Source organism: Aythya ferina, assembly GCF_964211825.1.
Source record: "Aythya ferina genome assembly, chromosome: 3".
NCBI classification, from domain to species: domain Eukaryota; kingdom Metazoa; phylum Chordata; class Aves; order Anseriformes; family Anatidae; genus Aythya; species Aythya ferina.
The window spans coordinates 5,993,616-6,006,002 of NC_140298.1; the positions used below are offsets into that span (position 1 = coordinate 5,993,616).

At 39.8% G+C, this 12,387-nt stretch overlaps 1 protein-coding gene across 11 annotated transcripts in view; it reads left to right on the top strand.

Moving 5' to 3' along the window:
• Positions 1-12,387, top strand: part of PLCB4 (phospholipase C beta 4) — a 233,445-nt gene that overhangs the window by 107,624 nt on the left and 113,434 nt on the right. For 2 of the 11 annotated variants that reach the window (XM_084513186.1, XM_084513188.1), the window contains exon 1: positions 1,564-1,667. The exons of 6 other annotated variants lie outside the window; for them this stretch is intronic. In XM_084513186.1, the coding sequence (XP_084369312.1) occupies positions 1,634-1,667 (34 nt within the window). In that variant the 5' untranslated portion in view covers positions 1,564-1,633. Of the gene's footprint in view, positions 1-1,562; positions 1,668-8,872; positions 8,892-12,387 lie in introns of those variants that run through there. 3 more of the 11 variants (XM_084513187.1, XM_084513189.1, XM_084513196.1) reach the window with 3 other exon arrangements.

A 12,387-nucleotide genomic window follows, 5' to 3' on the forward strand; every position in this document is an offset into this window, starting at 1 on the left:
TCCACAGACTTGACTGTATAGCTTAGATATTATTAGCAATCGGTGATGTTGCTTGAGTTAGTGAGCCTTTAACAACTTGGTCTTAAGATATTTCTGTTGTGCCATAGTACTGTACTATATAAAACCCAGCTATATAGAGAGCCCCAGGATTTCATTGGGTTTGAAAGAAGACGAATATGCTACAGAAGACATTTGCCGTCCAGAACTGAAACAGACTGTGATCACGGAATGACTTGGAAGAGTTAAAATTGGGAAGGTCAGACCTAAGGAAGTAAGGGTGTGGTTTTCTGGAAATGCCTAAGTACTTGCAGCTGTAAGTGGAGGTGCCTCATTTTAGGATTGAATCCTGTAATTTTCTGCATGCTTGTTCAGACTGTGAAAATGAATGAAATAAGTGGAAATCCTTATATACCAATTCAGTTTTTTTCTCTTGTTTTCTTTTGCATGTCTCTCTGTTCTTTCACGTCTCACAGAAAAAATTATATGGCAATTTGTTTAGTTATCCTTGGAAATTCGTAACAATGACTGATTTACATTCAAGAAAACAAGTTTATTTAGTGCAGCAACTATGCAAGGCTCAAACGTCTTTTTTCTCAATTTTGATTTTCTGAATTTTGATCCCTAAGAAGTCTCGTTATTTCTGTATGTGTATAACACATACTGCCTGTACGTATACAAATGCATATTTTCTTCATAGCAACAATTTGTGTATATGGCTTCTTGCCAAGAGAACAGCTTTCCTGACACTTAGTGTATCTACTTGTCTCTGTCAGTTTAACTCGGCAGAAAACGTTTGCAGAGGACCTGTTTGTAGGTAAAACATCTCTGAGTAACAGTTTGACCCTGTGTTTGGGACATTAGTCGTGGAGGCTGGCAGTGTTAGCGTGGAGAAGGAGGAAGAAAAACCCAACACAAGCCATCTGGTTGCACTCCGTTTAATGCAGGCATTTCCCTGATGACCCCCCAAAGTAAATACTAATAAATGTTTTTAGAAAGTTCTCTTTGCTCTACACTGCTCTTTGCTTGTAGAGAGAAATGCTATGGAAAATAGCATGCTCTGCAAATCTGCTATGCAGATATACAAGTGGATTTTCAGGAGGTTAGTCTCCTAGTTATTTTCATCTTCTAACCTTAAGTAAAGACATATCTTTCGTTGTTGTTTTTTTTCATTTGTTTTCAGTCTGCATCTTACTCCAAAAGTAGGTGATCTTTGAATCTATCTTGGACTCAGCTGGAAAAATGTTTCAACTTTTGCATGTTCTGATTATCAGGAAAGAAAGCTTTATTTCATAGCAGCCACGGGAATTGTAATTCTTCAGTTGTGCTCACTGGTGAAAATGTACAGCCAAAAATATGAGATATAAGATCTTTTGCTGGACTACTTACGAGTTGATCTGGGATGACAGAGCCTATTTCAGGCCAACAGTCATTCTAATGTTTCCATGGAGATTAATGATGTCAGAGGAGCAACATCTGAGTGCAGTTTGCTAAAAAGCAAGGCTATATTATGCTATAGTTGGGAAGTGTCTTTTTGTATTTTTGTAAACTCACAGACTAGTAGAGCCCGTTTTCCCGGTGGATTGCAATTTGGTTTTGATTTGTGTTGACTCTCAGCTGAAGTAATGCTTCTGCGATGTGGTTGTTTTCCTGCACTTCACCTCAGTGCTGTAAGTGATGATTTCAGACTCTGAGATTGTACCATCTCATATACCATCTGTTTTAGCTTTGATTGCTGTTCTCTTTGCTTGCATATTTTGTGTATTCTCAGATAACCTTATTGAACTGTCTGGTGTTTTCTGCTTGCACTGAATTGCTTGTCTTAAGGGTGATGCCTAGGTTTCCCTGTGAGTATATTTGCAATGCATGAGCACCAAAATTAGAGTATTTTACTGCTCTTGAGTTTTCTGAAACTTAGAAGCTGCCGTGAAGGATAGTAGGAGTAAGAGGGGGAAATGTGGCAGAGGGAGAAAATACAAAAGTTAAAAGCCTAACGCAGACATGATTTAAAGCTAAAATTTGACCCTTTAGAATTTGAATGCTGTTACCATTGCCTGAAGTCTTATATAGATTAAAATGTCACTCTGCTGTGGAGAGGTTACTGACAAGGAACCATGCATTAATAATGGAGACATAGCATTTTCTAATGGGGGACTTATGAAGGGAGGGAGTAGGAGATCTCAAGGTACCTTGGGACCACTGAAATTCCTGAATAGCCATTCCTGAGTGGGAAGCAGGCCATGCAAGCAGTGCCGATTCCTCATTTTTGCTTAGCTGTCCCAGTTCCACAGCTGTGGCTTTGGTGTGGGTTATTTGAGGGGTTCTTGTAGTTAATGTTATCAAAAATAAATAAATAAATAAATCAGCAAGCATTACTTAAATTTGGCCTTTTTTCAGACTTTAACAGAAAATGGGGAAGAAAAGACTTTAAAAAAAAAAAAAAGTCAAGATTTTATGCTTATTTTAATTCAGTTTTATTACTAAGCCACCTGCTGCATCTATAACAGTTACTTATAAAAAGGTGCTTGTGCATGCATGCACACATGTAGTGGGTTTACGTGGCAAGGTTTTGGTAGCAGGGAGCCATAGGGGTGGTTTCTGTGAGAAAGATCTAGAAGCTGCCCCATGTTTGGGAAGGGCCCCATTGTTTTCCAGATCCGAGCCAATAAGCGATGTTGTTTTGCGCCTCTGTGAGAGCATATTTAAGACAGGGAAAAAACGCTGCGCCACACAGCAGCCGGGAGAGTCAAGGGAGTGGGAGAACAGCCTTGCACCAAGGTCAGTGTAGAAGGAGGGGGAGAGGTGCTCCAGGCGCCGGAGCAGAAGTCCCCTGCGGCCTGTGGTGAGGACCATGGTGAAGCAGGATGTCCCCCTGCAGCCCATGGAGTACCACGGTGGAGCAGGGTTCCACGCTGCAGCCCGTGGAGGAGACCACGGTGGAGCAGGTGGCCCTGCACCGACGGAGGCTGCCGCCTGTGGAAGACCCCTGCCGGAGCAGATTCCGGGCCGGACCTGTAGCCCGTGGAGAGGAGACCACGCAGGAGCAGGTGATCTGGCAGGAGCTGCTGCCCGTAGGGGAGCCAGGTTGGAGCAGTTTTCTCCTGAGGGATGGACCCCGTGGTACGGACCCATATCTGGAGCAGTTCTGGAAGAGCTGCTGCCTGTGGGAAGCCCACGCCGGATCAGTTCATCAAGGACTGCATCCCGTGGGTGGGACCCCACAGCACAGGGGACGAGAGTGACCGAGAAGGAGCAGCAGAGAAGAAGTGCTGTAGACTGACCATAACCCCCATTCCCCGTTCCCCTGCGCCGCTCGGGGGGAGGAGGTGGAAAAGGGTGGATGGGGGGAAGGTGCTTTTGTTTTTTTTTTTTTTTTTTTTTTTTTTTTTTTTTTTTTTCCTTTGTTTTCTCACTTCTCTCGCTTGTTAGTTGTAGACAATAAATCTTACTATCTCCTTATGCCGAGTCTGTTTTGCCCGTTACAATAATTATTGCGTGATTTTCTCGTCCTTATCTCAATCCTTGAGCCCTTTTCACATATTTTCTCCCCATTCCTCTTTGAGGAGGGGGAGTGAGAGAGCGGCTGTGGTGGAGCTCGGCTGCCCACTCGAGCGGAACCACGACAACACATACTGAGACACAATCAGAAAACAGTCACAATGGCAAACAATGTCAAGTCTCTGCTTTGTCTGTTTTTTTTTTTTTCCAGAAGGTTATTCAATAGAGAACAGTCTGTTCCTGAATTTGTACTGTGCTTCAGTCACCATACTTACATCTTGTTTCTTAACTGTAATTTTAACAGAAATATCTTTTGCGTAGCGGGGAAACACCAAACTATGTAAACTTGCTTTTATGACTTGCACAGATTAGCAAAACATACTCGTTTTTTAGAGAAATTATTTCTTAGAAAGCAAAGTGACAAGGTACCTCAGAGCTTAGATCCTTTTATGCCTGAGTTCAGCAGAAAAGGAATTTCGTACCTCCCCCTGCCATTGGCCAGTTTCTAAATTCCTAAAGTGCAAAGCTTACACAGCAGGAGAGTGGTCTACTCTCATACAGACCGACTGATAGCTCCTTCTGAAAATCAGGACCTGTTAATACATTCCACATGTTCTCTGTCCCATTTTTTTCAAATTGATTATTTTGAAAAGCTAAGTAAGCCTATCTTTATTTTGCAGGAAATGTTTGGTGCCATTAGGCAGCAATGCTGTTGAAAAGAACAAAGCTGGAACAGCTTTTGATAATGTCCTCTGAGCAATGGCCAATTGCTGTACAAGTGATACAAACAGGACTGTTTGTTCTCACTGGGTGCTGAGCGCTTGAAAATTCAGGCACTTCACTCATGAGCCTAAAAAGGATTGAAATTCTCTTGAAGCCTTAAGTATTGAGCAGCTTTGAAAATCTGGCCCTCTTTGTGTACTATGAAGTGTTACATGACTCTTGGTACAGTAAAGCAGTTACAAGTGTCTGACCATTACCCAGAGGGCTCAAGTTTTCATTTATTTCTTGACCTAAAAAAGGGAAAATCCTGTTCTGAGATAATGTCCTGTGCAGCAATATAGTGGGTTACTGAGTTTCATACTTGGATAGCAGGAGTTACCACGATGTGGGAAGTGAAGCCTGGGTGAAGCAGCTACAGGCTGTAGTCTTGTTATTTCCTGCAAAAGATTAAGGTTTAATGAAATGTGCTGTAATCCATAATGGTGTTGAAGCACCTTTGTGATTGGTAAACAGACCGAGGAACTGTGGAGTAGAGGAAAGTTATGGAGAAAGAATATTGTTCCATATGTTTTTAAGTACATTTCTGTAGGATAATAATTTTTCACATCTACTGAGTCATGCAGATGGTTGCATAATTGATTGACATTTTATATGTGAGTATCCTCCCATCCATCTAAATTCCTCCCTTCACACAATGCCTTTTCACTCAGTTCTGTTACTAGCATACCATGTTTGGCAATGTTTTGGTATGCAGAGTTTACTTGACCAAATACAAAGTTTATTCAAATAAAAATCAAATAGAAATTAAATCAAATATAAAGTCATTGCCTGACAAACACAGAGATAGGAATCCCTATGCCTGCAGCAGAACATAGCATCTTTTTAAATATTGCTGCTTTTTAGTATTTTGCTGGAAAAAAAAAAAAAAAAAAGAATAGTCTGATGTCAGTTTCCACCTCCTTGTCCTCTCATGACCTGCCAACGTTTCTCTTCTCTTGCTTGTTATGCCGGTCGCTTTGGCAATGACAGAGCCTTGTACAGGTACTGACCTCTGTACCTCTACTGGTGGGCCGTCCAGTATTGCGAGGCACCTCACCTCGTGGGAATCCCCGAGCTTAGACAGAAAGAGAAGAAAGGAGAAAGTTTCCTCCCAGACCAGGCTGACCAAGTCCTTCAGTTTCTGAGGGTTTTTGTTGTTGTTTTTTTTTTTGGTGTGTTTTGTTTTGTTTTGGAATTAATATCCCTTTTCCCCGAGAAGCAAGAAGGATTTTTTGCACAGGAACCTTACAAAACTGGTATTTAAAAGGTAAATGCATAAAGCACAGACTAGAAAGGAACATCAGTCTGTATTAAGCTGTAGCTGCATCAGATCTTGGTTGGCAGGAATTAGGAGGGGCTATAATTGTAGGAATGACAGCTGGGACTTACAGAGTTGTATGTCTCACATGAACAGCCCTAAACACGAGGATCATAATTTCTCTTTTTCATTTTAGAGGCATGAATGCTGTGCCCTTCAAGCCCAGCATTTATGTATGAATGTAGACATTTGTAAGTGCAAATAGCTCTGCAAATAGCTGCATGGCTGACTGTTTGTTTATTCGCAGCACAAATGTCTGCATGCAGTTTTGCAGGTGCAGCCAACACTTGAACATTTTTCCCATGCTCTTTGGCCATTGCGTCCTTTAGAACAGGGCCCTGTAAGTTGATATCTGATACTCTGTTTTGTTAATTTTGGTATGCCACCATAATAGTGTGTGTTTGCTGCTTGGCTTTTCGGTTTTAGGATCAAATAATTCACTTAGTCCAAGATTTTCATATTGCCTACATCATGAAAGATCCAAAAATTAAAAAGTCACCTGTTACTTACATACCCTTAAGAAAGTAGCATTTTAAATTAAATAGTGGTTGGTTTGTGTTTTGATGTAGTGGCATCAAAAAGACTTGATGTGCTAATATGCTCTTCAATTTATAAATGGGTGTTGTGCTTCTGTGTCTTAAAAAAAAAAAAAAAAAAAAAAAGTAAAAGGGTTACTACTTAGAATTTGTTCCGTATTAGGTGTCTTGATAGTACTCTAACATATACAGAACCAGAATGAACAGTCCTTGGCTCTTACAGTTTGTACTCAATAAGGTGGTCGAAGTTGTGTTGAGTCAGTTATGTCCATTTCTCCATAGAAAATCACCTAAATTAGACAGAGCTTTAGACTTCGGAAGACCGCTCCTTGTATATTTAGAGTTTTACACTGAAGTTCTCCAAAGATTTTGAATCAATGAGTATGCTCCAGCCTCTCTTTATCCTCATAGTGCTATCATTGAGGAAGGAAAATCATAACCTTGTATTTCTGCCGTAGAAATGCAGCATGAGCAGGGTTACCTGGAGTGGCACAGGACCTGCAGTCAAATTGGTAATTGAACCGGGGTCTGACCTGAATCTTTGTAGGCCTTGTCTGTGAGGCAAGCCTCCCTGCCTGATACAATTTAAAATGGCTTATGAACAGTCAAAGATAAAGGAGGGAGAACAGAAATTGCCATGAACAGTGGAGTCAGAAGGACATGAGCAACTTGTGTTTGGAGAAGGGAGACAAGGGACAAAGGAAGAATGATGATAAAGAAGATGAAATGAGACGGGTGTGAGAGTTTGGAAAGAAGACAGTGACTTGAATCACAGCAGTGGAGCCGACCAATTCAGCAAGATGGGAGGTCTGTGAAGAGCTGGGAGATGTCTAAACAGGGAGGGGGACAGGCAGAAAAGGGAAATGTGTTGGGGCAACAGAGCCTCCGCTGTGCTTGCTATACAGGATTGCTTCCCTCATCCTAGGGACTGGGAGGTGTGGCTGCAAACGTCAGAAAAATCAGGAGAAGATCAAGGGGAAAAAAAAGCTAAAATATAATCTGCATTTAGCTTCAACATTGCTATTTCTGTTTCAGTACTAAAAATACGGCTTCCGTGTCCAAAAGCTTTTCTGTTTTCAGCTATTCTCAGTTAAAGAAACTGGACAAAATCTGTAAATTTCATCTTACTGTGCTAACTTTATCCATGCATATCATGTAGTTAATTAGAAACTTCAAAACCTGGTGGAAATACATGTATGTAGATTTTCTTTCCTTCTGCAAAATAACTTTTTTATATATGTGTTTCTTTAAAATCCAGGCATACTCTTCTGGTTTTTGAAGTCTATGGGAAAACAGTGAAGAAAACATTAGGGCCACATGAGGGAATTCCATATTTATTTTTGGCATTTAATTTCCTTGAAGGGGAGGATCCTGTTGACGCAGAACATTTCTTTATTTTTTTTCCAACTTGCAAATGTTGTTGAAGCATTAAAAGTTAGTTCCTTGTTGTCAAGATTCCAGAATGAATGTTTGCATAGTAGACTGGATGTAATATTTGTGTAACTTTGAAAACAGCTTTTGGGCTGGTGTTTCATATGCAAGATATAAAGCTGTATCATCAGAAAAAAAAATTATTACTTCTGAAATGCACATTGCATGTACAAAATAAATCAGCTTATATACCACAGTCATTGAAGTGCCATGTACAAAACACTAGTAATATAAAACCAGAGGTTCGTGCTGGTGCAGCCGTTTTCCTTTTATATGTAAAATATGGTTTGTTGTAGCTAAGGACTCAGGCTTGACTTACTGTGATTTTGCCATTGCAAATCTCAGGCCTTGGCATGAAACGGGAGAATTAGAGCTTTGGAAGATCATACATCATACACAGGGAAGGTAATTGTTGTATTTCAATTTAAAACCCTTATCTGCAACATCTGAAAAATTGTAGAGATAGTAATTTACCACCTGTAGTAAATGACTCCAAAATAATAATTTCTCAAAGAAAATTGACAGAAGAAATGCCTTGGCCTCAACCTCCCATTTCTGGGTTAGGGGTTACTGTTCCCTGACAGAGGAGTAGAGAAGTCTGTGGTATTTCCAAGGGCTATCGCAGCATCCATACAGGCTGCATTTTGCTCCACAGTGCCTAAAATGGATCTCCTGAGTTCATCTGTGACTGCCCTGGTACTTCTCCTGGTTGTGATCACAAAGATAGTTGGATAAACACAAGAAGAATGTTTATTTTTCTACAGGGTGTTCTGAAGGAGGGATGGATTAATTCCTTTTCTTGATCCAGCTTTTGCAGTCCACTTAAATGGGAGTCTGATTGGATTCTGTGAGGAAATTACACATTGAGCTGTAGATGTAGCTATTTTCAGAAATCTACCAACTCATCCTTGTACAGCTAAAAATGGCTTGTCTTGCCACAGACAGAGGGAATACAAGATATGCAAGCAGCTAGCCAGTCAGGCCAGGCTGTCTTGCTCTTTAAAGATTGTATTGCTGGAATTCTTTTAAATACTCTTCTTCACAGAGTCCATGCAAATTAGCTAATTACCAGCCTCTGCTTAGGCTTCCACGAGTGCTGAATAGTGGAACAGAATGATTTAATTTCTCTAACATATTCTCTTGGCACTTTTGCATGCAGAATATGTTGCTCTAAAGTATCCCTTGATACTAGATCCTTGGCAGTGTTCCAGAAGGAGTTCCAGTTTAAAGCCATTCAGCGTAATTCAGGGTTTGGTAAACCTGGATTTGTCACCTTCCCTGCATCGTATAATTTTACCGTCTGTAAGACGGGCTTTCCTCTTCTGTTACAGAAATAGAGATCATCTTACGTAAGTGTTTAAACTGTGAATCAGGGAGTATAGCTGGCACTGATTATGCATGCGATATTCTCTTGGGAGAGTAATTAAACTGAGGTGGAGTGATCATATGAATCTTAATTTTTGCCAATTCATTATACTTTTTAAAATGATTATATAGAGCTCTCTGTTATGTTACTAAGTAAGTGTGATTGTCTTTCATTGTCACTTTCAGTTTTTAATTGTGCTTATTTTGAAACGCATGCCACTGTCAGTAGTAGCATATGCTAATTTCTCTTTGAAATTCCTGCAAAAGAGTTTGTATATAAGGCAGAGGAGCATTCTGACTGACTGAGTGTAAATTATTTAAATCACAAAATTTTGGGATGTGGCCAGATTTAAGCTATCAGGAAGAGGAATTTGGTCAAGAGGTTTCTACTCAGCAGTTGTGTCCTAATCCTAGAAACACTTTCAGTATTTGTTAACTCATTAATTTTACTGCAACTACCAAATAAATATGAGAGCGTTCCTTCAGCCTCGGGCAGGCAGTAGTGTCTATACATAATTTAGAATAGGTCTTGGCAATCAAGAGGAAGTTGTAGATCAACTAATTAAATGTTGTTGGTTGCCTGTCATCTTATTACAGCGTTTCAATGACTGGTGTATAAATTTTCAGAGATACCATAATTTCAAATTGAGAAAATTGATTTTATTTTTCATTATTTGTAATAGTTAAACGATATGTTTTCTCCCAACAAAACAGTAAACATAGAAGAAAAGTGTATTTTCCAAGTTAAGAAGATCAGTGTAGTGATCGTTTATTTGCTTAGTAGAGGTTTCTGTTGTTGCATCTTTGAAAAATTATGGATTAAAACCCTATTTGAATTTATTTCAAATGCATCAATCTCATAAATACCAGAATAAGTGGGGTGGGGGGAACAAAACATGTGCACGTGAATACTTGTGCAGTGAAACTAGATGTAATCTGTGTAGTTAACCTTTTGCTGACACTTGTAGTATTAGTATATATCATAGTATTTAGGTCATAGTTGGACCATGGTAACCACATCTTTGCTTAGATGGGACTATATGTAGATCTGTTTTGAAAAGCTCATTCTTTAATTCCTTGCATCGTTTTAATCTAAGCTGAAGCTGAATAGAGAATTTGAGGTAGTAAAACTCATGCAAGTACTACAACTTATGTTAGTGGCACGATAATAGGGGTGGTATGGAAAAGTGTTTTGGTCCTACTCTGTTTTCTGTTTTAAACAGTTAAAAGCAGATGTCTGGCACTAAGGTAAAATTAAGTGTATTGTGCAGCTCCTAAAGAGCGAGTGATGACTGCTTACTGTATACCAGAACAGATTATCTCAGTATTATCCTACCTGGGACCTGAGACATCCTTTTTGTTGTGCTGTGTAGCAGGTGTTTGACAGCTTTGCATGCTCAACTGTGTCCAGTTTTGGTATCAACCTCTGTGCTGTGCAGTAAGTTGCAGGTTGCCAGACTGCAGATAACTGCTGTACTTCGGGACAGCACCAGTGGGATCTGCAGGTCTCTCCTGCACATGCATGCCCAGCTCTCCTGTGGGAATGTGTTTGTCTCCTGTCAGACATCTGGAGCTCTCGTAGGCAGATTTGACAAAGTGCATTAGACAGGTAAAAACACCTCTGTCTCCATGAGCAGTATGGAAATGTATTTCTACCGTGCTGTTTTCTGATGCTTTCAAGTTTTGAATGAATTGTATTATTGCCTCTGTAAGTTGTGGCATTAATTTTTCTCTAAAGTGGCAACCGAACTATAAGCTAGGTGAAGCTGCCTGTCCTAAACAGTGCATGCAGTGATCATGTTGAGTTCTCTCATTATTCATCCTTATCATTATGTCTCTGCACATTGAATAATGCAAGATCATTTAATTGTTTTATAGAGAGAAATAATTTGAAGTAAAGCTACTCAAAAGCTAAGATATTATCTAGTAGTGGAAACTACATTCAATTGGCTTTTCCAAGTATGTAAAGGACAGCAAAAATCTGCACTAATAAAAATCAGATGAAAATGCAGCCCATGTTTATTCTTCATAATTGTAGCTCACCACTGGTCACATCTCTTGCGGCTCTGACACTTGCATTGATATGCTACTGTACTTGGTGACATCTTCATATTAATTTTTGTCTGCTCAATTTTTCTGTATTGTTCTACATATGTTAAGGGAACATTGCAAATAGGAAAATGAGACTTGCTACTTTTAATATGACTGAAGTCATACTTCCAAGCCATAACCATTCTGGTAAAGCACTCGGAGTAACAGTATCTAATGTACTTTAATATGTATCTAACAGTACTTTAATATGGAGGGAGTTACAAAGCTGAGCAAAAGTTGGTCTGTATATGAATTACAGATTCCTTCAAGGCATTTAAATCTTGAACATTTTGGAATATATCTCAGGAAATTGGTTTGGGATCCAAGCATATTCAAAGCACGGAATAAGAACGAATGAGAAACCTGCAAATTAATGTGAAAATGTTGCAGATCCAATATAATGACATTGTGAATTTCACTTTGGCTTGAATATTAAAAATGACAATTTTGCTTGCTATGATTGAAGAGTACCAAAATGGGGTAGAAGCATTGTGCTTATTTCAAGCTTTAACTTGTCTGATAATGGAAGTCTGTTAGACGTTTTTGTGGGGACAGTTCTCAAAATAGATTGGGATAAATCCCATGATGACAAGAATCGAAAATGCATGCTTTATAGCTGTAAAAAGCATCCAGATGGTCCTAGAAGAATTTGGTAGGTATTGTGGCAGTGTGTGACATTCAGAAAGTTGACCTTATAAGCAGGTCAGAAATTAGAGGAAAATTATTATCAAGCATTTGCGTTGATTGGAAGAGTTTACTGGGATATCCAGTTGAAGTTCTGACTCCAGCAATAAAATAGCATAGTTCTCAGTATATTGACGGGAATCAGGCTTTTGGGGACCTGTCTCTGCTTTGATGTGCTTTTGACTTTATGCATACCTACTACCAGATTTACAAGTGTATTTAAACATGTACCAGTGTAGGTAGTATTTCACAGGGGTTTACAGACTACTGAGAGTTAGCTGAGTCTAAGAGGTGATTCTGGACATTTCACTAAACAGCTTCTTTGGTATTATTATATTTCTGTGCTCCTCTTGAAAGATCATAGAATCATAGAATAGAATCATAGAATATCCTGAGTTGGAAGGGACCCTTAAGGATCATCAAGTCCAACTCTTGACACCGCACAGGTCTACCCAAAAGTTCAGACCATGTGCCTAAGTTCACAGTCCAATCTCTTCTTAAATTCAGACAGGCTCGGTGCAGTGACCACTTCCCTGGGGAGCCTGTTCCAGTGTGCAACCACCCTCTCTGTGAAGAACCCCCTCCTGACGTCCAGCCTAAATTTCCCCTGCCTCAGCTTAACCCCGTTCCCGCGGGTCCTGTCACTGGTGTTAATGGAGAAAAGGTCTCCTGCCTCTCGACACCCCCTTACGAGGAAGTTGTAGA